This window comes from Sturnus vulgaris, chromosome 16, assembly GCF_052056855.1.
Source record: "Sturnus vulgaris isolate bStuVul1 chromosome 16, bStuVul1.hap1, whole genome shotgun sequence".
Taxonomy (NCBI): Eukaryota; Metazoa; Chordata; class Aves; order Passeriformes; family Sturnidae; genus Sturnus; species Sturnus vulgaris.
In genome coordinates, this window is record NC_142258.1 from 3,500,284 (window position 1) to 3,525,131 (window position 24,848).

General features: G+C 56.5%; 1 protein-coding gene across 1 annotated transcript; it reads left to right on the forward strand.

The window, feature by feature from the left end:
* The first annotated feature begins 86 nt into the window (after positions 1 to 86).
* Positions 87 to 24,640, forward strand: RADIL (Rap associating with DIL domain). The gene is made up of 15 exons (XM_088174291.1): positions 87 to 3,855; positions 6,806 to 7,358; positions 12,820 to 13,145; positions 14,153 to 14,809; positions 14,977 to 15,014; positions 16,039 to 16,199; positions 16,806 to 16,918; positions 17,749 to 17,986; positions 18,426 to 18,598; positions 18,880 to 19,030; positions 19,300 to 19,490; positions 20,287 to 20,671; positions 20,755 to 20,894; positions 21,640 to 21,779; positions 22,337 to 24,640. The coding sequence occupies exons 1-15, from the start codon at positions 3,820 to 3,822 to the stop codon at positions 22,440 to 22,442; spliced, it is 3,408 nt and encodes a 1,135-aa protein (XP_088030417.1). The 5' UTR covers positions 87 to 3,819; the 3' UTR covers positions 22,443 to 24,640.
* The last annotated feature ends 208 nt before the right edge of the window (positions 24,641 to 24,848 follow it).

The following is a 24,848-nucleotide window of genomic DNA, read 5'->3' on the forward strand; positions in this document are numbered from 1 at the left end:
TGCGACCGTGAGTACGGGGGCTGCGGGGCGCGGGGGGCGGGCCCTACCCCAGGGATGTCCCTTTCTAGGGGCAGATGCCCGCTGTTGAGTCCCCGGATACCCTCGCTGCGTCGGGCGGCAGCGTCTGTTTCGCGTCCCCTGGGAAGCGGAGGCGGGAGGAGCGCGGCGCTCGGGGCTTGTCCGGTTGCCGTGGGAGACCCGCGCTGCCCTCGGAGCCGCACCGGGCACGGCCGGCGGGAGGGCTGTGCCGGGCAGCGCAGGGTCCCTGTCCCATGGCCGGGCACTCGGGGAGCCTTCCCCACACTGCCTGTCCCTGGGGGTCCGTGTCCCATCGCACATCCCTTGGCATTCTCCCCGTTCCGTAGCCCTTGGGATCCGTCTCCTCGTTGGACTCTCCTCGGAATCCTTGTCCCCATTCCATACCCCTCAGGATCCATCTCCCCACTGCACGCTCCTTGAGACCCTTCTCCCAGTCTCATGCCCCTTGCACGCTCCCTGGGATCCCTCTCCCCATTCCATACCCCTTAGGATCCTTCTCCCCGTTGCATGCCCCTTGGGATCCCTGTCCTCTTTCACAACCCTTGGGATCCCACTGCTATCCCCCACCCGCCATGTCACCTGTATTCAGCTCCTGCCACTGTGGTGGCATCCCAGGCCGTGGCAGGGAGGTGCTGAGATGATCTGTGTCGCTGTGAGGCCAGAGCAGTTTCATGCTGAGTTGTAACTTTAGCGGTGAAAACTCAGGGGAGTTTGCTACTTGCTTGGGAAGTGCTTATTTTCAGCTCTCTCCAGGACCAGTTAATTATCGCCGGAACAAAAAAAAAAAAAAAAATTATTGCTAAGATCTTATAATTAGGCAGCCTACGGAGACTGTGGAGCTCGGGAGGCAGCAGAAAGCAAATGCTTTTTGTGCAGTGTTTCTGGGGTGTGTGAATAGATGCCCGGGCAGAGGGCTGGCATTTGCACTGGTGCATTACCGGAGAACTGGTGCACGTTGGCGGCTCAAAAGAACCTGAAAAATAATTACGGGGGGGAAAAAACCTGAGAAAAGAAAAGCTTCTGAAAGGACTCCTGTTGTCCTTGTGGAATCAGGTCCCAGACTGTTACAATGTTTGTGGAGCGATAGATGCCTTTGGGACAAGCAGTTCGTGCTTGCGGGGCTGCCTTGAATCCTATTGAGCAGTGCCGGGGCCGCGGGGTCCAGGCTGCCTGCTGCTAATAATAACGTGGTAAGGAGTTTACCCGCCCTGATCCGGCTAAAGACGGCAGCGAGGGAGCCGTGGACATCACCAGCCTCCGATCTGCCCCTAGATTAGATGGATAAAACTCGCACAAGGAAAGACTGGGCTCTGGAGCGGAGTGGGGGGCTCCCGTCGGGTTTTACCCTGGGATCTGCAGAAGGGCAGGATTTGGAGCAGAGGAGCGCACGTCAAAGCCACCAGGGCGTTCTCATTTCCTTTGCTCTCCGAGTTCTAATTTGTTCCACATTGCAGCGGCCTCTCCCTCCACTTGCAGCATCCAGGCTGCGGTCAGTGCCGTTAGTCCGAGGCTGCCACTCCAGCGGTTTCCATCCAAAAGAAAAAAAGAAAGAAAGGCAGAAAAAAGGAAAAAAAAAAAAAAAAAAAAAAAAAAAAAGAGGGAAAAACTTCAAGCAAATATCTGAGGAAACAGCTTTTCTGGTTCCTATTCTGGGTTGGTTAGAGCTGAAAACTCACCACCCACCCGTGTGCTGGGATGAGCCCCGGGGAAATTCCGGATGATTAAAAAGTGTTTTAACAGTGTTGTTGCTCTTCCCAAAAGGGAATAAGATGACCTGGTAGCTACAGGTTGATTGGCTTGATAGCATCCCCCCAGGGAGAAGAGGGAGAAACCTGGCTCGGGCTTGAATTGATTAAAGACTTCAGCACCAGGAATAAATTCCTGCCATCCAACGTGGCTATATGGAAAATAACTCCTGGCAAGTAGAAATTATTTCAGTCTCCAACACGAGAGGTGACTCTCTGGCTGTAATACACTTCTGAGAAGCATTTGAGTTATGGGAGGTGATATTCTTGTAAAAATCTGCACTTTCCAGTATTAAAAAAGTCAATCCAGTCCAGTATTTAGAGCTGACATTGCACAGTGTCAAGAAAGCTGGTATTAAATAAACGTGATCCATTTCCAAGGCAGTTATCAGGGAGATTATCACTGCTGGGCACTGCTAGTTGGTAACATGGACTTGGTGTTTTTATCACTAACCTGGAAGAAAGGAGATGGAAATGACTTCTGGAAAAACCTGGATCTGACCCAGAGCAGCTGAGTGTTAATGGTTTGTTCAAATCCGGGTGGTAAGCTGAGTGAGCGAAAGGCATCCCTAACGAGCAGAATGGAACATGGAAATCTTTTACACCCAAAAATAATAACTGTGGCTGTACGTGGTTTCCTGTCCCTAATCTGGATGGTAAATTTTCAGCTGGAGCTGCCTGCAGATGCTGGGAGAGGCAGCAGAGGGTTCACCTGGCAGCAGTTTGGGGGGTAGCTGCCTATCTGTCCCCATTTCTGCACTGGAGAATTGAAAATTTCCAGGATAATGTGAAATTTGTCTCTGGGAAGAAAAAAAAAAATGCAGTTATTTGCATTTCTGGTCAGAACCAACGTTGGGCTTATGGCAGCCAAATCCAGTCTTTCCTTCTCAGCAGAGGAGATGTGGAGTCTGAGGGGAAGGGACCAAGGGGCTGCAGAAAGGATCTTACAGCTGGAGACGAGGGGGCCATCCAGTGAGTCTACTCATAAATCAAATCAAAGAGAAAAGAGAAGGGCTTGGCAAAAGCATCCAAATACTCTCGCAGAGGAGAAAATACTTGGTAGCCAAAAGCTCATTAATTGAGCAGAGAAAAAATGGCAAGAATCAATATCTGGCAGCTGAGGGCAGACACACTGGAAATAAGGCATAAATATTTTACCAGGAGGAGCGATTAATCATCAGAGGAACAGAGGTGGGGTCAGCCCCTCTTTGCCTTTTGCAAAGGACCCGCAGAGTTTCTCCCACAGCCCCGAGGCTGGGCCAGCAAGAGGCACTGGATCAAACCACACCGAGGCCCTGATTAGGTGATTTAATTAGGGGATGATGCAGTTATCTTTCATCACGGTGGAGTCATGGAAAATAGTTCTTGTGCCCTGATGGCTGTTTCTGAGGAACACCCGTGAAATCCCTGGCAGCTCTTGGTGGGTGCTTCTTTTACCTTTTTCTCTTGGTCACCAGTGGTTGCATTCCCTCAGATCTGTGGTGGGAAGGCGAGGGGACAGCTCGAGCTTGGTGGCTTTTCTTGATGTCCAGCAGAACAGCCTGAGATTCAGGAAAACCAATCTCAGTGAGCATCCCAGCATGCTGTGGCTGCTGGGGCAAGGAGCTGGTCCAGGGCTTGGTTATTCACCTGTGGGTCAGAGTGTCCCCAGCCCGGCATCCCTGGGGACACGTGTGCTTAGGAGAAAGATAAAGGTCACAGGGCTGTTGCTGGTTCCATCTCCTCCCACTCTCCTTTCCTTTATTTTCCTCCTGCTTCCTGTCCTTTCCTCCCTCCTGCTGTTCTCTCCCGGTGTCCCATGCGATGGGGTCGGTGCTGTTGGTTATAAGGAGTTCAGATGTGGTTCCCTAGCCCACATGCAAACATCAGGACCGTGTTGCAGAACCTCTGAGCCTTCCAAACCCAGCACACTGCGAGCAGCTGACGTCCATGAGCAGCCCAGGACCTCTCCTCCTCTTCCTCTCAGAAGCGTGACAGACACCTGCCCAGGATGATGCACAACGAAGAGCAAAGATTGTTTTGAGAAGGAGGATAAATGGAAGGGAAAAAGGCACGTGAGAAGGATGGCAAGGTAGGGAGAGGCTTTTCCTGAGCGCTGGGCGGGGGCACTGGGAAGGAGCTGCTCACCCATAACGGGAGCAGGAACCTCAGGAAAGTCCCCGGCGGTTGCAGAGTCCCTTGTGGTGATGGAAGGACATGTGGTGGCCACGTGAATACCACGGGCATTTGTCACAGCTCTGCAGAGCTCAGACGGAGCTGGCTGTGGAAAATAGCTGGTTTTGGTGTGGTCAGGCACTGGCTGTGAAGAGGTGAAGGATTCCTGACAGAGATCTCGCTGGGAGGCAATCCCAGGCTTTTGACTAATTCCTGCGTTGTTAGAGAGACAATGCCGTGAATGCTGGAGAAAGGGAAAGTCTGGATCATGCTCCATAGCTGCAAGCTAACATCCTTTTAGGGAACTGGCCTGCAGTGAGAAAGGGGCTCGTCTGGGCTGGGGATGCCCAGGAGCACGGGTCCCACTGTCCTGCTGGCAGGTGTGACACTCCTGCTGGCAGGTGTGACACTCCTGTGGCTTGTCCCCAGCAGCTGGGTGCAGCTGGAGCATCCCCGCTCCCGCAGCAGGGCTGGGTGGGATCGCAGGTACCGGAGATTTCCTGCCGGTGGGAGATGCCGTGTCCGGCGTGCCTGGGCGCACGGATGTGGGAGGAGCCCGTTTCATTATCATCTTATCCTGTCCATTAGAGTCCTCAAGGGGATTAACCGGGTGTGTGCTGCTGTCCCCAGGAGAAGGCTGTGATTTCTCAGGTCACCCTGGTAAAATCACACCGGTGCTGCTCTAGATGCTGAAAATTGGGGTGACCAGGCTGGCATCTCCTCCTGATCCAGGCTTCTGATTTTTTTCCTGGTGAAACGTCTTTGCCCCTGAACTCTGTAGGAGCTGCATTTGATATAAAGAGCAGAAAAAATAGCTGAGCTATAAATAACACATTCAAAACCAGGCAGGGACCTGCAAGAAGCAAGGATGGTGTTTCTGTGATGTGGGCTTGGAGGAATCATTTTGCCACCAGCAGATGGTAAATGGTTTCCCTTTGTGCTGGGGGTAGTTCAGAGTGGAGGAGATTAAATCCATGAAACCAGTGATTTGATGACAAAGTTTTGTCTTTTGCATCCTTGATGACAAGGTCCTGTAGGGACTCTGGGGCAGTTTTCCTTCTGGTCAATGTTAATGAGGGCTGTGCTGGAGGCCTGGGGCAGCTGTTCCTCCACCTGACTGTCTGCCAGTGCCCTGACCTGCTCCCCAGGTCGGGGCTGCCAGGGCACTCCCAGGAGATGTCACACAGCAGACATCAAGGGATGTCCCCAGGGATGTCCCCAGCGGGAGCTGCAGCTCTGGGCTCAGCTGGAGAGGGAAGAGCAGCAGTGCCAGAGCCCCAACCCCATCCCTGCCTCAGTTTCCCCACTTGCAAGGTGGGAGCAGGAGCAGCCTTACCTGAACCCAGCGAGTTGGGGTGAAGTTCTGGGGCGATAAAAAACACAAGGTCCTCAGCCCTGCTGTCCTGTGCCAGGACTCCTTCAGCACACCAGGAGTCAGTTTTGGAACCAGCAGGCTGGGGAGAAGGACAAACCCCAGCATTTTCACAGTCCTGGTGGGGCTGGAAAAGGGGTAATTTGGGGTGCAGGAGCGTTGCAGGATTACACAGCTCCAACCAAGTCCTTAGCACCTGGTGCCTCAGTTTCCCCATCTGCAGCATTCCGTGAGCCTCTGGCTGTGGGATGGGGTGATGCACATCCTGCAGCAACCCTCCACACACAGCTTGGAGGTGTTTCTGGGTTAGAAGGTGACCTCTTCCATTAGCAGCAGGGACTCTCTTTTTTTCCTGAATTAGATGGTGGTTTGGAGGCTTTCCAGGCCCACATCATTCTGCCTGATAGTGCTGAGCTTGCTCTGGAGGCTGTGCCCAAGTGAGTCGGGGCTGCAGCTGTGGGAAGCTGCTGGCACCTTGTGTGTCCCCAGCCAGGAACAGCTGGATCAGCCCAACTCTGCCAGCTGTGGATGGAACATTTTGGGGTTCCTCTGTTGGAGTCCCTGCACGTTATAAATCTGGGGGTGAGGGAGTTCCCAGTTCTGTCCCAACCAGGAATGCTCAGATTGTCTTCCCAGACCTCCCCTGCCAGCCCCACTGTGGCTGTGGGTTATCAGCACCACGCAAGCCCCAGGTGCTGGTGCAGCCAGGATGGGATTTCAAAGCCATCTGCAGATGGTGACTGTGACATCGGGCAGGAGTGCTACCCACCTACATCCAGAGGTGATTTTTAGTTCCCAGTCCATTCCAGGGGATTGAGCAGCACTGGGAGCTGCCACATGGCCTTGGCCACATCTCCTCCAGTCGCTGCCCACTGGGGGCTGCCCTGAGCAGCCCTGCCCTGGGCTAACGTGACAAGGGCAGCCTTGTCAGCGATGCCACCCTGGTCCTGAACGTCCTCCATAAACAAGCAAGAGATTTGCCAGAGTCAGGACATTTTTAGAAAGGCTAATTAAAGCCCATTTTCACCCTGTGCCTCTCCTTGAGCAAAAGCATTTAGCAGTGACCTCAGAGTTAGTGAATTTGCACTTGAGCTTTCCGTTTCACCTCTAAAAAATGGGATTGCTCCGTGAACTCGTTAGTGAAAGTATCTCCTGATGCCTTGGCTCCTGACCAGGATGGGCCCCGCCAAGTCCTGCTGGGCTCTGCTCTCCTCCCGCTGCATTTTGCTTGGGTAAGAGACACCATGGAGAAATATGGGGCCTCTCCAGGCTCTGTTTTCAGGGACAAATCCATCCAGGGGTAACTGTGCTGATGCCAAGCAGCTTGGCTGAGCTTTTCCACTGGTGTTTTGGGTTACACAAGGGAAATGGCAGATCAGGGGAGAGCCACCTTGGAGGTGACAGTGGCTCCTCTTGGCCACCATCTCGCTCTCCCCTGCTGCACATCTGGCCTCCAAACCCACTCACCTTCCCCTTTCTGCTCTTCCCTGCCCAGCTGTGCTTCATGACAACCTCCCGCAGCATGTTTTACGGGCCGTCCTCCACCATGGCCCCGCCGTCCAAGAGCCGCCTGAAGCGCCAGAGCCGCCTCTTCTCCCAGGTCCTGTACCGCACCCTGAGCTACAAGGACCGCGGCTCTGCCACCCCGGCGGCCGCGGAGGACGATCCGGCCGAGCTCTCCACCCAGCTCTCGGCCCCCGGCATCCTCAAAATCTTCGGGGGCAACATCTGCGCGGGCACCAACTACAAGAGCGTGCTGGTGACGGGCAGCTCCGGCGCTCGGGAGCTGGTGAAGGAGGCTCTGGAGCGCTACGGGCTGAGCCAGCTCAGCGCCGCGCAGTTCGCGCTCTGCGATGTCATCGGCCGCTTCCAGGGCCCCGACAGGCAGTGGCACACAGAGGGGCTCAGGGTGCTGGGTGACCACGAGAAGCCGCTGCTCATCCAGGACCTCTGGAAGCCCAGGGAGGGCTTCTCGCGCCGGCTGGAGCTGCGCAGGAGGGCGGAGGTGGAGGAGATGGCGGCCAGGGATGTGGACACCACCACTGCAGGTCAGAGCTGGGTGCGGGGCTGGGAGAGGGGTTGGGTGCACCCCCAGGAGCCCTCCCACACTCACAGCTTTCACACGTGGTTTGGGGTGCAGGGGGTGATGGCCGCATTTTAGCTGCAAGGCTCCTGGGTTGAGGCAGGACTCGGCACTCTCCTTCACCAGCTTGGTGTCTGTGACCTCAAATATTTACCCCAGCCAGTTTAGGGGTTAATAACAAACTCTGCCCATGGCTGGGGAGCAGCAGGCAAGAGCATCAGTGCTTCCTGCTCTTCCCATCAGTGAGCCAGCACCATGGCATCCCCAGCTTCGTGCCTGCTCCCCTGCATCCCCATCTCCCTCTGGGCATCCCCCAGGCTTGACTCCCCGGGCAAATCTGCAGGAGCAATTAAGGAAAATGAAAAGCTAATGAAAAGAGAGCGATGTAGGGCAGGAGAGCCCCTGCAGCAGTGCCTGATGGAGGCCAGGGCTGGCAGGAGGAGATAAGTGCATCATTAGGAACCAGCAGGTTAATAAATAACCCCAGCACACAGTAATGAAGCTTTTCCTCCTTCCACCCTCAGATAAAAGCCTTGTGAGGATGAGGGCAGAAAGGTTTAAAATCAGATTTTTACTTGCACAATGTGCTGGCTGGGTCAGACCTGCTGACAGAGGGATCTGGACCAGGCTCCAGAGGTGTCAGCCACAGGATTTTGCTGGGATGGACCCCGAGCAGTTCCTCACACATGTAGGAAAGGGCTGTTACTGTCAGAACTAAACTGATGATGATGCAGGATTACTCTGTGCGCTTGGCAAAGAAGAGCCAGGTTTCTGCCCCAACAGCAGCAGAACAAATGGTCCAACCTGTCCCACGCCAGGGGGGACACAGCTCCTCTCCCACCCATCCTCACAAAGGCTGGAAGGAACCCAGGCACACCGCGAGAGAATCCAGCTATGGGCATTCCAGGGGAGAGCAGAGGCAGCTGGAGCCCACCCAGCTGCAATTTTCAATTGGGATTTCACCTGGCTCTTGAGGAGACAGGGCTACCTCCATCCTCACTGTGTCCAGTCTGTGCCTGCTCGGGGAGGGGATGCCACAGGTGGTCCCAGCTCGTTGCACGTAGGACACAGAGGTGGCTCCTGCCAGAGCCTGGGCCGAGGAGGTGGATGCTCTGCTCTTTTCTTCAGCTCTTTCTTCAGCCAGGATCAGAGAGATGAGAAGCACTTTGGGAGAGCAGCAGCTCTAAAAACAGCTTCTGTTGAATAGAGGGAAGGGCAAGAGCCAAGTGCAGTGCTTGCAGCACACGGTGGGCAGGGCCATGTGGCAGCTCCCTGCAGCCCAAGGTCACATCCACTCGGCCTCAAATCCTCCCCCTCACATGCAGAAAGCAACTTTGCTCCCCATGACCTGGATGCTGGCTGGGCTGGGAGCCGTGGGAGTGCAAGGCTGGCTCCCACACAGGCAGGGGAAGCAGCAGGGTCTGGGCTGCCCAGCACGGGAGCAGCATCGAGCTGGCCTGGGACTGGCACCCTTTGGTCATTTCCAATGGAGGAGCAGTTCCTGATAGCATCCTGTGCTCTGCATCTGGAAGTAAGCCTGTTATGCTTTCGTTATCACTCCATTTGTTTCAGCACTCCTGGGTGGGGCCGTGGAAATTCCCCATTTTTTTAACCTTTGGGCATTTTCCATAGCTGACCAAGTTCTTCACCCGCAGTCAGGCTGTCTGCTCTGCAGACTACACAGCCCACAGTTGTCTTACCTGGTAAAATCTCACTCCTGCAGCCCTTTCTTTTGGTGGCACCAGGGGCTGTGTCACCAGTCTCACCCTGTGCTGGTGGCCCTGGGATGCTGTAGGACTGACTCCACCCTTTCCTCATCTGTAGACTGCCAGGAGTGAATGTGAATGACACAAAATTCCTGGTGTAGGGGGTGTATCAATGAGTGCCCTCCACCAGGGTCACCCTTGGCAGCAGGCTCAGGCTGGCAGAGGTCCCCTTGCTGAGCAGCAGCTCCCTGCCCAGGGTGGTGAGGCACTGGCATGGAAAATACAACATCTGTGCAAAAATAAAGGGCATTTAGGCTTGCAGCTCCCTGAGAGAAGAGCAGAGGCATGCTCAAATCATCCCCAGGGCAATACCTGCAGGCCTTTCCCCACCCAGGGCATTGCTGGAACAGCAGGACTGGAATGGTCGGGACCACTGGGGTCATGCAGGTGCATCAGTGGCTGGGGGAAAGGCTCCATATCCATCCGTGACCTGTTAGCAAATAGCTTAAGAGTTTTATTTGCTCAGTTACCCATTATCCTAATTAGTTTATTAGCTGCTTCCCACTGGGGAGGACAGTGCTGGCTCCTCATGCCACTAATTAGCAGCACAGGTAGAGCCTCTCTGCAGCAAATGAGGCAGCTCCTCTCTGCCTGCTGCCCCCAGCCCTGCTCCTTTTGGGGAGCACAGAGGCAGCAGTTATGGACATGTAGGGAAAATATCCACAAACTGGAGGGTGCTGAAGGGAGGTGCAGCACTTGGCATCTCAGTGGTATTCTCTTTTCCAAAATACCCCCATTCTGTACCAGGTCCTGTCCTAACTGGAGCTTTCCCAAGAGGCTGGAGGCTGAACTGCACACTCAGCTCCAGAAACTTGGGATTTAAGCCTATTATTCTAAAAGATGCTCTAGCAAGTGCCTTTGAGGATCTGGCTTTGATATACCTCAGCACAACTGCATCCAGGGAAGATTCCCTGCAGAGTCTGCAGAGCAATTACATTAGGAAGGACTAGCCTGGTCTTAGTCCCTCCTGGGTACATTAAAAGCATTTCTTCTTTCCTGGGGCCCATGGAGTTATTTGTTGATTTATTTCTCAGCCAGGAAAAGCGAACCTCTTTCCTCAGCTGAAAAAGAGGCAGATCCCAGCCAAGATCCCAGGCACCACAACTCACAGTTTTTCTTCTGGGTTGCAGAATGAGTTTAGAGGCAGCAGCTTGGTGGGGTCTGGTGGGTGCTGCCCAAGGGGTGCCCAGCTCTCCCTGAGGATGTGATCCAGCCCTATGTTAGGATCTGATTAGTGAGAGATGCCTCTGCCTGAACTGAGGTGCAAATGCTGAAGACAAATGCTGAAGTAAATAATACAGATTTTGTTAGCAATCAATGTGAGGCAGAGAGAGAGAAAGAGAAAAGAGGGGGGACAGAGAAGGAGAGAGCACTCTTGTTTTGAGCTGATGGTTTCTTGGTTTGGTGGTTGTGAATCTCCTCCTGCCAGAATTACCTCTCACCCAGTCAGAGCTGATTCAGCACAGTTACTGAATTGCTTCTATTAGTTTCTTCCTTATCTTGGGAGTTCTGCCAAATGTCCCTGTGGCCTGTAAATTCTGTATTCTTTGTGCCCACTATCAGTGATACATCCTTTTTCCCAAGCCTTGTTAACCTCTCCCTAGGCCTGAGATCATTGGAGCTTGTCCAGCCATAAACTTTAACAGGGCCTAACACCCTGACAGTAGTACCTCCTTTCTACAGTCCAAGTCCTGGCTATCCAGGGAGGAATGTAATATTTGGGGGCTCTTTGACTCCTTTCATGGCTGTTCCCATCCCAATCTCCACGTGGATTCTGGCTCTGCCCTGGTCACGCTATACTGGTGATGTTCAGACTGAGTTTTGGGTGGGATAACCTGCACATGCTTGGGAGGACAGAACAGTACCAAAGGATGAAAAAACCTAACCCAGTTTTATGGAGGGACTTTGTTATGCTCAGGAAAAGAGCTGTGTTTATCTTTCCAGCACAGCCCTGGGGTTAGTGGGAGCCTGTGACAGGGGCTCTATTGGCAGTGAAAAAGCAGCTTTTTCCTACACAGAATAAATACAGAAGCTTCCTTTCCCCTCGATAAGGGGCTGGTAATGGCCTGTCTCTGCAGGCAGTGGGACCCCAGTCCTGGCAGGCCCTGCTCTGTCCCACTGAGCTCCAGCTGCTCCCCAGGACCCAGCCCCACTCCTCCCTGCTCCCACGGGCTGGTCTGGGATCTGCATTGCCCCCGCTGTCCTTCATCCCTCTGACCCGTTTCCACAATGTGGGTTGGGGACAGGGGGGGAGCTGGGGTGTCCTGCAGACACGTTTGGGGTGGCCTTTGGCATCCCCAGCAGCGTGGCTTGGGTGGGCTCGTTGTTCTCCCTGGATGTCACATCCGTGCCGTGCCCGGGATGGGGACAGGAGCGGGGCCAATTGCCTTTTTAAGAAGGACACGGGGCAGGGGACCTTGGAGTGGCCTGACTGTGCCTTTCCCTAATCCCAAGGCATGTAAACAGCAGGGGCTATTTTCTCCCTGTCCCCACCCCCCACCGCATGCCCATCTCTTTGATTTTCCCAGCAAAGGAGCACTCCATTTAAAACAAACAAACAAAAAAATGTATTTCAGAACCAGCAGCCCATTCCTCACCAAATAAGGCAGATGATTTTTTCTTTTTTTTTTGGGTCTGAGCTTGTGAGTGTCCCTTTAAGCAGTCCTGGGCGCCAGGCTCTCTGCTTTGCCATCCCCAAATCCTGCCGGCTGTCCCCAAATCTCGCTGTCCAAAGCCTGGTCGGCCGAGCCAGGAGCGGGGCTCTGCCTCTGCTGCTGCACCGACAACGCTGCTCTGCTGCTCCTGAAAGCAAATCCTTTAGGGTTTTTCCCTCTTTTCGTCCTCCCCGAATGCCAGTGACCTGCTCCGAGGAGGCTGCCCAGCTGAGGTACGAGCATCACCCCTCGGACACACAACTTCCCATTTCTCCTGCAGAGCTCAAGCCACGCTTGCAGCACGGAGGGATCCCCCGGGACCCCCCAGCGGATCTGGGGGTGCCATGTGAGGGGCTGTTTTTGCAGCTCGGCCAGGCCTATTCATTCACTCCAGCTCCTGTTTGTCTCCCGGACAGACAGCTCTGCCCGAACTGATGCTTGGGAGAAGTTAATTACGGCTTGTTCCTGCTGCAGCCGGGCTCCACTGCAGCTCCCATGCCTGGCTGATGCTCCGGGGAATTGGGGGGGGGTCCCTACATTTCCCACTTGCTGCTGGCGACCGAGTGCCGAAGGGCTGAAAGCCGAATCCGGGCTTTTTTTTTTTTTTTTTTTTTTTTTAGCAAAGATTGAGTGCGATTTCATTTTAGCAGGGATTTCTTCTCCCCCCAGCCCTGCAGTGTGGCCAGGGCAGATGGGGGATGCTATGGACCGGCTGCTCTCCATTCAGTGAGGTTTGGGGGCCAGGGGAGGGCTGGGACACCCCCTTTTGAGCGGTGGCATTAGGACACTAAACTCTCCGCGCCGGCGTCACCTTTCGGGGAGGGCAAAGGACCAGGGACACGAAGGCAGGGTTGGGTGCGCAGCGCCGGGAGGGTTCCAGCGGCTCCATCCCCGCTCCGAGCTGCAGCATCCCTCCAGCCGCGAGGTGCTGCGGCGGGGCTGGGGGTGCTCCGGGGGGGCTGCAGGAGCTGAACGCCGCTCTATCCCCCCCTCCCCATCCCCGCAGGCATCAACGCCCAAGCGCGGAAGCTGCAGCGGCACCGGGCGCGGGGGGCCCGGCGGGCGGCGGGGGCTGAGCGGCGCGGGCCCCCCCCGGCCCTGCGGCGCAGCCTCAGCGAGACCAGCCTGGGGACCCCGGTACGGCGGGCAGGGAGCGGGGCCGGGGCCGGCAGCGGGGCCGGCAGCGGGGCCCGGCTCCAGCGGCACTGCTCCACCCTGCCCGGCAGCCCGGCGGCGGCGCGGAGCGGCGGCGGCAGCAGCAGCAGCAGCATGCGGTACTCCCTCTACCAGTCCCCGCACCTCCTGCTCCTGCAGGGCTACAGCCAGCAGCATGTAAGCACCGCGCCTCCTCCTGCGCACACCCCAAAGCTTCTCTCCCACCCCCAAAGCCCCCAAAGGGGAGCGGGGCTGCTTGCATGGCTGGAGCTGCTGGGGTCGAGGGAGGTGGTGATGGTGGTGGTGGTGGTGCGGATGAGCATCCTTTAGGAAACGGGCTTGGGACTTGCAGCCTTGTCCTCAAGTCTGTCCCCAGCCTGTCCCCAGGTACGGTGAACACAGAGGCAGCCGCTGTGATCCCCTGCAATGCCCCAGAGGAATGCAAGGTGATCCCCGAGCAGCATCCCTGCCCCGGCCCAAGGGAGCGCTGGTTCTGCGGGTGGTGGCTGAGCTGCCCCGTCCCCTGTCCGGCTGCTTCCTTAGTGGCTGTAAGGAGAGCAGTGCGTTTGCTGGAGGCACTTGAAGAGTGCAAAGGACAGGGTCGGCTCTTGCAATTAATGGCTACTTTGTGCCCGCTGAGTATTCGGCTGTTCCAAGTTTTTGGCAGGGTGACACCGGCACTGCAGCCATCCCGTTCGTGCTGCTGGGGAAACTGAGGCACGGGGTGGTCTCCTGAGCTGCCTCGGGGTGCCCGGGCAGGCTGCAGGGAAAGGCAGGGCCAGGGGTGGATGCTCTGACCAGGGTCCCACTGCCCCCCGGGCAAGGGGTGCAGGCATCGCTGCAGTCTGGAGAGAAAAGGTGGGAAGGAAAAGGAGCTGCGGAAGGGATGAGGGAGAGAGGTGGAAGGAGCCCAAAGCAGCTCCTTTAACTGCATGCCCGAAGTCATTGTACCCATTTATTGGCGTGCCCAAGGCAGGGATCACTGCTGTCCTGCTTGGCAGCAAGGAGAGTAAAAAAAAAAAAAAAACCAAATTTTTTTTGTCATACAAAGGTGCATAAGGGACAGCTGGGTACAGCGAGGGGACAGCTGGGGACAGCGGGAGGCTGCAGCACTCACTGCATGGCAGGGAGGAGGGTCCCTTCTCCCCCCTCCCCGGTTCATGCTGCGTCTCCTCGCTTGGCAGGACAGCCTGGTTTACCTGCTGAACCGCGAGCAGCACACGGTGGGCCAGAGGACACAGGCGAGCAAGCCCAGCATCAGCCTGTCAGCCCCGGACATCCTGCCCCTGCACTGCACCATCAGGAAGCTCCGACCTTCCCGGAATCGCTCGGAGGAGAAGCTGGTGCTGGAGCCCATCGCCGGTGCTGGCATCTCTGTCAACTTCGCGGAGGTGGCCCGGACGGTAGTGCTGCGGCACGGGGACCTGCTGTCCCTCGGCCTCTATTACCTGCTCCTCTACAAGGACCCCATGAAGGCGCAGCCGCTGCCGGCGCAGACCCTGCTGAGGTTGCGAGCCCTGCACCCCGAGGGTCCCCACGTGTGCGGGGCGTGTGGCAGCCTGCTGAAGGACAAGGACCCTGCTGCCAAACAGCGCGGCCCCTCGCCCGCCGGCGGCCCCAGGACGCCCCGCAGGAGGCTGCAGCTGGAGTTCGAGCCGGCGGCCGAGGATGTGCTCCTGCGGCGCATCATGACCCTGATCGAGCCCGGAGGGGATGACCACAAGCTGACACCCGCCTTCCTGCTCTGCCTCTGCATCCAGCACTCGGCCACCAACTTTGAGCCAGGAGACTTCGGGCAGCTGCTGCTCAAAGCGGCCAAAATGATCCAGAGGACGGTGTGGGTCAGTCAGCGGTGGGATGGGGCGTTTGTGGGGTGGGGGTGTTGCTCAACTCCTCCCTGGGGCTTCTCAGCCTGGTCTCTGGTGGCAGTGAGTGCTGCTGGGGGTGATGTTCGTGCCACCCCACGGCACTGGTTTTCACTGTGCTTTCCCCTTCTCTCCCTGCCCAGGAGCGGACACGGGAGCTGGCTGAAAAGCAATCCCAGCAGTAAGTGTGACCCTCCTTGTTTCGCCTCAAAACGGGGAGAATTCAACCTGATTCTTCCTCCATGAGTGAGGGAAGCGTGTGGCTGGTAAACACACACTCCCAGCCTGTCAGCAGTGATGCATGATGAGTTTTCCTGCTAAATCCCACGCATTCTGCTCTCTGGTCCCTTAACCACGATGCCTGCACAGAATGTGTGGGTTTGGAAAAGCTTGGGAGGAAATAGGACCTGCAGGAGCTCCGAGGTTTTCTCTGATCCAAGACCTGGCCAAGGCTTTGCACTTGATGCTTCAGCCCTGAGTGATGTAGTAGGAATGTCCCTTATGTGTGAGCCTGACCTTCGTCATGCTGGAGACCCCTCAGTGGAGCTGAGATGGAGCTGGCATTGCGTGTGTGCATCCAGGGGTGATGGCACAGGGTGTCCCAGTGCTGGGAGCACCATTCTGGGACAATCACAGTGGTGACAGTGGTCTTCCCAGCCATTTCCAAAATCCCATCTCTAAACCAGTATCTGGAGAAATTGTAGGTGCTTGCTGTGAGGTCTCCTTTGGGATAAACTTCAAGGATGCTTCCCAGGTCCTCCTACAGCAGGAAAAAGCAGTTTAGCAGTTGATAAATTTTCCAGATGCTTTTTATTTTATTTTTGAACAGCCCAGGGCGGGTGAGCTGAGTTTAACTGTCCAGAGCTGGCAGGAGCAGCACGTACCTCTGGGGAAGGGCTGCTCTTCAGCCACGAGTATTTAGTGCAGTTCATCTGTATTAGGGGAAGTCTTCCCCAAAAGTGGCACCCCACAAATGCCAGGTGACCTTGGTCAGCATGGTCCCCACAAGGTCCCCTTTGCCACTCCACAGAGCAGAAACCACTGAATTTTTCCTTATGAAGGGTCTTTCTAAGGGGAGTGCTGGGCTTAGGGGTGCGGGGATGTGAAAGCTCTCTGGCATTGCCCCAGGCTGGTTGTTTTCTCCCCAAAAGCCTGAGTAGGGATGCTGAGGAGCAGCAGGTGTAACACCTGCTGTGTCTCCCCAGCCAGGACCCTGCCACCCTGTCCCGCTTCACCATCACAGACCTTCTCCCAGACCTGCAGCACATCATCTTCTGGATGGCCAATGCCATTGAGATCCTCTACTTTGTCCAGCAGAAATCACCCACCTACATCCAGAGCATGGAGGAAGAGCTGGACATCAAAGGTAAGTCTGGATGCAGCATCCTGCCTGTTTTTCCTGCTGGAGCAACTCTGCTAATCCCCAGTCACAGGTGGTGGTCAGTGCCCTCGAGATGCTCCATTAACCCTCCATAATCCTCAGCAGCAGGGACATCTCTGTGCTGTGGGGAAATCTGTGGGAGGAGCAGCCTCACATCCTGCCGTGGTGCTGCCCAGCTCCAGAACCAGGTTGTGTTGTGTTCACACACAGGTATCCCCTGCACCACAGCAGCTTGTGGTAAATGCCCTGGGGTACTTTCTTCACCCTGGATTTGCAGGTAGCCCTGCAGAACTGCTCACTGCTGAGCCTGTGTTAATGCCAGCAAAAGGAAAAAAAAAAGATAAAAAGGTATTAAATCAGCCTCAGAAACTTTCTGGTCTATGCAAACAGTTTAAATGTTCTTGGGCCAGGCAGGTGCTGGAATGAAGGTGTAGCCCTGAGCTGCCAGCAGCAGTGGGAGTTGTGGGGGATGGCAGGTGGGAGAATCCTTGGGGATGATACAAACCTTGAAATCCCAATAACCCACACCCTGGGAATTTGGGGGCCTTGCTGCTGCAGGTTTGCTCCCCCGTCCTCCTCTCCTCCCTGCAGGCTCCAAGGAGTCTCTGTTCTCCTCGACCATCACGGCCAGCGAGGAGGCGATGACGGTGCTGGAGGAGGTGATCATGTACACCTTCCAGCAGTGTGTCTACTACATCTCCAAGGTACCGTGTCACACGGGGCCAGCACGAGCATCCCCAGGGCTATGCAGGAGGGGTTTTTGAAAAGCTTTTACTCCTTGGCAGTTGCACCACGCTGAGGTGTTTTCTTTCGGGCTGAAGTGCCCCGATTTTTGGTCGCAGCCCAGGAAAAGTATTGAATTACTGCGGCGTGTTTCCTTGTCTGCAGTGCAGCGGCTCGGGGGAGGTGTTTGGGGAGGGCTGCTTGGCTCGGGCCAGCGCGGCATAATGGTGTGATTCAGGGCGTGATGGAAAGGGGCCCCTGGCCCGCTGGACCGCGAGAGGCGGGCGGCAGCGGCGAACAGAGCGGGCAGTGTGCGGCACAGAAAGGCTGCCCTGTGCAGGACGGCTCCCTGGCCACTGGCACCGGCACACGGGGCTGCTCCTGCACCGCCCCAGAGCGGCACCTTCCTCCCCTGCATCCTCCTCCCCTTCCCTTTGCCCTGGCAGGAGTGAGTGCAAGGCACTGCTCTCCCGTTTAAGCAACAGGGAAGATCATCCCCATCGATCCTGACTTTTCTTTCGCTCTCTTGCCCAACTGATTGGTTGCTGCCCTGGTTCACATCAGGTTTTGCAGATTTTAGCTGGCGTCACACGCCGTCTCTTCCAACTGCTAAAAGTGACCAACACATTAATTTTCATAATTTTTTAAACTTTTGCACAACACTGGAGCCCATGGAGGCAGGGGGCGAATAGGAGCAGCCCCTTGCTGGAGCAGCACTGTGGCAGGGGAGGTGAAGGAAAGGCTTGGCTCGTGCAAAAATAGAAACGCCCAACAAACTGAGTCTGCTGTGAACTTGCTGCTCTCCCTGCAGTGTCTGTACGTATCGCTCCCTGCCCTGCTGGAGTGCAATCCCTTCCAGAGTGAGTGCCGGGAGAGCTGGCGGGGCAGCCCGCCGCTGCCCGAGGAGCTCCGCAGGGTCGTGCTCATCTACCAGGCCGTGCTGGACCTGCTCCACCAGTACGAAGTGCACCCCGAGATCACCTCCCAGATGTTTGCCTACCTCTTCTTCTTCTCCAACACTCTGCTCTTCAACCAGCTCCTGGATAAGGGTCAGTCCACCTTGAACTGGGTAACACACAGGGGATTGAGTTATGGGGATGCCCTCCAGTCCATCCCAGTGCCAGCTTAAGGGCTACAGGAAGGAAGGGGCTGGAGGTCTCAGCATTGTTACAGGGAGGTCAAGCACAGACCCAGCTGCTGGCTCCTGGGTCCCCATTCCCAGGAGAGACTAAACCCCACAAGGATCTCATTCCACTGCCCCTTCCAGCCTGAGCAGAGGAGTCTGAGGGCAGTTAATAGGGGCAGCTCATTAATAAACTACAGCAGCCTGAGGTGCTCATTAGCCCTCATTAACACAGCTGCCCTGTTGTAAGTGCCAGGCAAGGTCCAGCCACCACCAGGAATCACAACCACAGGATATTAGGGACATTAAACCGGGGACAGAGGGGCTGTTCCCTGCTATGGCTGATGGATGCTTTGCCTCCCCAGGCTCCTCTCTGGGCTGCTACCACTGGTCTCAGGGGGTGAAGCTGCGGGCCAGCGTGCGGCTGCTCCTGGAATGGCTGCGCAGTGCCGGCTTCGAGCAGCTCGCCCAGCAGTTCTTTGCCAAACTCGCCAGCGTGGCCAACCTGCTGGCCATGCCCGGCTCCCAGCTGGTGCAGGTGAGGGATGCCCAGCCCAGGGCTCGTGGTATTGGGATGGGCGTGGGCAGGAGAGTGCCTGCTCAGTGTCTGGGGCGTCCCTACATTGATGTGTTCCTTCTGCAACCTGCCACCAGCTGCCCTTTCCCAGGGTCTGTAGGTGGGCAGTAACCTGGAGAGGATATTCTGGTTCTCTCCATCTTGCCCGACCTCTCCCTCCTGTGCCCTTTGCAAGCTCCTGCTCCTCAGAGGAAGCAGTTTCTCACCTCTGCCGTTGCCTCCTGCCGTGTCCCCTCACGCAGATGACCTGGCCATCCCTGCGAGCTGAGTTCCCAGCGCTGAGCCCTGCACAGCTGCACCGGGTGCTGAGCCAGTGCCAGGCAGTGATGGATGTGGGCTGCATCTCAGCATGGCAACCCAGTGAGGAGGAGAGCCCGGCCACCTTCCAGCCTGGTGAGTCCTGGTCAGCCTGCTCCAGTCACATACAAACCAAACAGATAATTCCCTTCCCCTTCCTGGGTGTCCTGTAGCAACTTCAGCAACTGGTAATAACCATAGCCCTAAAATTCAGATGTTGCAAAGGATGCAAAGTGCATGAGGCTTTTCCTGCTGGCTCAAACTCACTAAATCCCTGACCCCAGTTGGGACACTGCACATGGCTGAGAGCTGGGAGGCAGGAGTGGGGTGCAGCCCAGCCAGTGCTCCATCCCTCTGCCTTTCAGATGAGATGCTGGAGTCCTTTGACAACCACCCACCCATCATCCTGCCCAGTGGGGGCTTCAAAGTGGACCTGGAGGTGGAGACATTGGATGATAACATCTACAGACACCTCCTGTACATCCGCCACTTCCTCTGGAGCCTGCAGAGCAGGAGCCCCCACACCAGCGAGGGGCCAGGCTCAGCACTCCCAAAGGTAGCCTGTATCCCATGGGGGGTCGGCTGGGCAGGAGGGTCTTGAGTACCTCTGCAGACCCCTCCAAGCCCAGTGCCATGGGCTTGCTGCCCTCACCTGCAGCCTGGAGCTGTGGCAGCGCCTTCACGGAGAGCTTCTGGAAGGATTAGTGCTGCTAATCCTCCAGCACGGGGGGCACGGGAAGGTGAGCTGGAAGGACGGGCTCTTCCCAGCAATCTCGTTAGCAGGGAGGAAGGGGAGATGTCTGTGGGCAGTGCTCCCCTTCTCCCTGTGTGTTCCCTGTCCTCCCAGCTGCACCCTGCCCGTCCCCAGCAGCCAGGCTTGCAGGAAAGCACTAATTAGCTAATGCCTATAAAGCACAGGGAGGGTGATACGTGCTGTGGGTGCTAAGCTCAGCTGCCATGTGGAGGATGTCCCTCCAGCAGGTCCCCTTCTCCTGTCCCATGCTGTCCCCATTCCCTGCAGCACTCACCGGCACTGCTGCCTCCTACTCGGGCCACATTGCTCAGCCCTTGGGCACAGGAGGAGCTGTGCTACCCCATTATCCCCTTCCAATGGGATCCCCCAGTAGGGACATGACCAGGAGCCCCCTCCTGGCTGGCTGTAAGCATCCCCAGCATGACCCTGGCCACCAAACTGGGGTGTGGGAGCTGTGCTAGGAAGCCAGGACAAGCCTGGCAGTGTCTGAATTGCCGCGGCTTTGGATGGATCTGGCAGCCAGGAAAGCACGGTGGGGTACAGACAGGGGGTGAACAGCATACGCAGGGCGTCCCACAGCATTTCCCTCCTTCTTAAGAAAGAGGCATGCACGACGCCGGAGGTGCTGGAGGTGAGCGAGGTCCCGGTGGCCGCACTGGGGAGCACCACAGCCCAGGAGGATTATTGCTCCCGGGGTGGCTGTGCCGAGCCAGAGGGCAACCCCCAGCTCTGCCTGGCCACCAGCGCCTGCCCCTGCGAGCCCCCCGCCGGCGAGCCCCAGCTCCAGGAGAAGCTCAAGCAGCTACAGCTGGGCAGGAGCCCGGTGCCCAAGGCGCCCACGGACTCCTCCTGCCTGCTCACACCACCCACCACCCCCCTGAACTTCGACTGCGGCAGCCCCGAGTCCCCGCAGGGCACGGGCAAAGGGCTGCAGGACCCGCGGAGGAACGGCATGAACGGCACCAAAGGCAGCACCCCCGAAGGTACCGAGAGCTGGCGCTGCCCCGGGGCTGTGGGGCTGCGTTTGGGCGGTACCAGAGCCGTAAGCCGCTCTCTCCGCTGCCAGGCTGCTCGCCGACCCCCTATGATTATCCCACGCCGGAATCCTCCAGCCGCAGCTCCGCCACCGACGACTTCTGCTACGTGTTCGTGGTGGAGCTGGAGAGGGGACCCATCGGGCTGGGAATGGGGCTGATCGACGGCGTGGTGAGTTCTCAGCTGATGCCCCTCACACCCCTGGTTTATACCCCAAGAAAAGCCAGCCAAGAAGCTGATGGCTTCCCACGGGAGCAAGGCTGCTTCTCCTGGGGACAAGGAGGTACAGAGGGATCTCTCAGTGGATCTCTACTCGTAGGTCACTGTGCTGTGCATGCAAAGTCCACAGCTGTCCTGCAGCTGGGAAGAGCAAACAGGCTCAGCTCTCTTGTGGAAGGAAAATGACTCAGCCGAGGTCTTTCCTCCACCCTTCAGTGGTGGCACGAGACGCAGAGAGGAGCAGGGAGGTTCACAGGGTGTCAAAACAGCTCCTCCTCTGCATAAGGAGGATTGTGGCATTGTGGGGTGGATCATCTTTTTAAATGGCCTTTCACAGCTGTGCTGTTGGTCAGTAGGAAACAGAGCATCACCGAGCCCTGGGACAGTGTGAGCAGAGCTCCCATCCCAGCATGGCTGCAAGTTAACAATGCTTCACACTTAATTAAATTGAACAAGAGCAGATTGCTTCCACCTCTCCTTTCTGTGTATAAATTGATACAAAAGTAAAGGATCACATTTCCTTTCTGTTATTGTTAGCATCATCCCCATGATGTTCCCAAGTATCTCCAAAGTCTCACTTGCCATCAGGCTTGGTTGTGAGCCCTAGGGGAGAGTTACCCTGCTTGGGGGGCTCAGCCCTTTGGGACCACAATCTTTGTGTTCCTTTATTTTGCTCACTGCCTTCCCCTGCCAACAGCACACCTCCCTGTGCTCCCCGGGGATCTACATCCGCACGCTGATCGAGGACAGCCCCGCGGCTGCCGACGGCAGGCTCTCCATCGGGGACCGCATCCTGGCTGTCAACGGCACCAGCCTCATCGGGGCCGACTACCAGAGGTGAGCCTCACAAAGGGCCTGGGGTGGTGCCAGCACTGCAGGAGTTACTCTCAGGTCCAGGTTTCCAGCTGTTTTGCTCTGAGAGTTGCCAGAGCTGCAGTCCTGAGCGAGCTGCAGGGAGAGGAGTGACCTGCACAGGACACCACAGAGGGGGAAAGGCTGTGGTTTGGAAGAGGGATTATGGAGCAACAACTGGGGAGCATATATGGGAAATGAATGAGAGCTCCAGAGGTGGGTCTCAGCACTGCAGAGCTGCTCCAGCCCCATCCCACCCCAGGTTTCCTCTTGAAGGTGGTGGGATGGGGCAGCTCAGAGGCAGAGCCCAGGTGCCCATAGCACAGAGCAGCTTTGGGCTTGTTTGCCCTCGTCCTGGCACCATGAACCTGGAGGCCAAGCCCTCCACAAAGCTACAGGCAGGAGAAAAACAGCCCCTGCTTGTAGGCCTGAACAGGCACGGGTGATTGGCAAAAGGGGGGGGTGTTTTGTGAATGTCCATGAGTTGGCAGGCTCCTGAGAGAGCCAGAACTCACCTCTGTCCCTGTTGCTGCTCCCTGCAGTGCCGTGGACCTCATCCGCTCTGGAGGGAAAAAGCTGCGGTTTCTGGTTGCCAAGTCGGACATTGAAATAGCCAAAAAAATCAGTTCCAGCTCCTCTTCCTCTTAGTCCTTGTGGTACAAGGATCTTTCTGCAGCAGCTTGTGGCTACAGCTCTGGTTAAGGCTGACCTCAGGGAGCCTGGAGTGCAAGAGGGAGGACCAGGACTCCACAACAGCCCTCGATGTGCTTTTGGACACTTTGCCCCTGCACTGCAGCAGATGAAAGGACACACAAGGATGGTGCACGCTTCTCCCACTGCACTGGCTGGGAGCATCATTCCTGATCCATTGCCCAGCCTCACCTTATACCCAGTGTCATCCTTCTCAGGAGCTTTCCTGTTCCTTTGTCCCCTCTGGCAGGGGGAGGGAAGGGGATGCTCCTAGCATAGGGATTTGTAGGCAGGCTCCTCTGTTCCTCTAGGCTGGTAGCCCTGTGTGATATTTTATGCTGGTAGGCAGCAGGCTTGAAATACCTTTGTGTTTTGAAGAGAACACATGGGGCAGGCCTGGGCTTCACTGTGGCAGTGGCCACCTGAGGTGCTGGCACGTCAGGCTGAAAAGTGTGCCCAGCTCTGGGAGTGGTGAAGGCAGCACAAGCACCCAGGAGTGGGATTCCACACAGGATGCATCACCAGGAGTTAATTCCCCTGGTGCCATACACTAGCTCAGGTGCCTTTCTGCTGCTGGGCTGCAGCCCTGCCTCAGGATGGGAAGCAGCTACAGCAAAGGGCTGACACCACCAGCAGCTCCCGAGAGTCCTGGGGAGAGCTCCCTGCAGAGAAGGACTCCCTTGCCCTTGCTCCATGGATTTACTGCCCAGCTCTGGCACCATGATCCCGGCTGAAGGCCACCAGGACTGATGGCAAAATGTTCCCACAGAGGATTGGTGCCACCAGGAGCCTGAGTGAGCCCAGCAGCACTCAGCACTGCCACCAGCCCAGGCAGACAAATGACAGCTTGGTACTATGTCCTGCTCCTCCTCCTCCAGCTTCACCAACCCATTGCAAGGCCACCTTGTTTCGTGCCCTGCTCGGAGTATCTCTCAGCTGTGTGCTGCTGAAATGCCGACAGGTGATGGTGGACAGCAGAGACTCCCTTTAGGAGGACTTACGAATATCCCAGGAACCGCTCTGCCTGCTGCCGATCCCGGTGTCAGCTCAGCCGAGGGTTCAGCTCCATCGTGTGGCTGCCCTGGCCTCTGCACACCCGGCCTCCTGCCCGCCGAGTCCTCCCTCTGCTTTTAGCACCATTAACGGGATAAACCCGACCTGATTTCCACATATAGACAAGATACTGAGACCTAGTTTAGCCGAACCCTATTAAAACAGCCTGCAGCAAAGCCCTTCATCACACCCTGCACGGTCCAGGCGCTGGCAGTGGATCAGATACTCACATGGCACCTCACAACAACAGTGCTCTGAGGATTGTCATGCTAAAACAGGGTTGGCTTTAATTATGCCTCGCTGCTGCAGTTTTGGCTCCTGTGCTTAGTCTTGCACGTTGCAGGAGGAGAGAGATGTCAAAACACTCCATTCAAGGGAAAAGCTCCACTATTGGATTTCAATGCAGCCTGGCCTGCTTTTCTGGGCAAGATGGACCAGGCACCTTCTCTGAGACACGAGTGCCTTGCTGCTCTGCTGGGCCACGCTCACAGCCCTGGCCTGAGGTGCTGCCCCAGCAGGGACTGGGAGCAGTGCATCCTCCTGCCACTGACTCAGCTCTACCAGGCAGGTGAGCAAAGGCTCAGGGCTCCTGGTGATTCACTTCACTTTCTATCCAGTAGGTATGCTGGCCTGTCATCCTCCACAGAACCTGAAATGGGCTGCCTAAAGCCCCTGGGCAAACTGCATGCATTCTTTACTCCCCTCTGGCCGGGAGCCAGGGCTTGGGGAGAGGCTTGGTTTGCACTAGACAGTGCTGGGGCTGCATCCTGGCACGTTCCAGCAGTACCAGTGCAACCCACTGAGCACCCCTGGAGCTGGAAAACAGCCCCAGGGCTGTGTGTCACTCACAGTGCAGTCAGGTATTGAAACAGACTGTAAATAAACCCTGCTATTTACTAGTGTGCATGAGGGCTGGGTTCTCCCAGGAGGAGCAGTGGGATGGATTGATTTCCCTGTGTGTTAATATGTACAGCTGAGATGTGTATAAAGCTCTGGTGCAGATACTGAGCACAGCATGGCGCCTGTCGGACACAGTGGATGTTAAGAAATGCTCTGTGTCAACAATAAACTGGATCAATAAATCTCTAAGTCCTGCTCTGGCAGCTGTCTCTTGGATCTCTCTGTGTTCACTCCAGTGGTGAGACAGAAGAACAGTGAGGGCTCCCAGATGTGATGGAACCAGTGCTGCTTCCATCAGCTCACACAGGCCTTTGCCTGATCTGCTGCAAGGAGAGGCAAAAAAAGCAGCACGTGCAGGTGTGAGAGCAAAGGGGAGGGGAAACAAGGCAGAGAAAGTGAGGGAAGAAGTGC

Coding starts and splice junctions, on each gene's coding strand:
- RADIL (XM_088174291.1), top strand. CDS start 3,820: ATGGAAGGGAAAAAGGCACGTGAGAAGGATGGCAAG. Junction 15,015..16,038: donor GCTGAAAAGCAATCCCAGCA/GTAAGTGTGACC, acceptor GTGTCTCCCCAG/CCAGGACCCTGCCACCCTGT. Junction 16,200..16,805: donor GGAAGAGCTGGACATCAAAG/GTAAGTCTGGAT, acceptor TCCTCCCTGCAG/GCTCCAAGGAGTCTCTGTTC.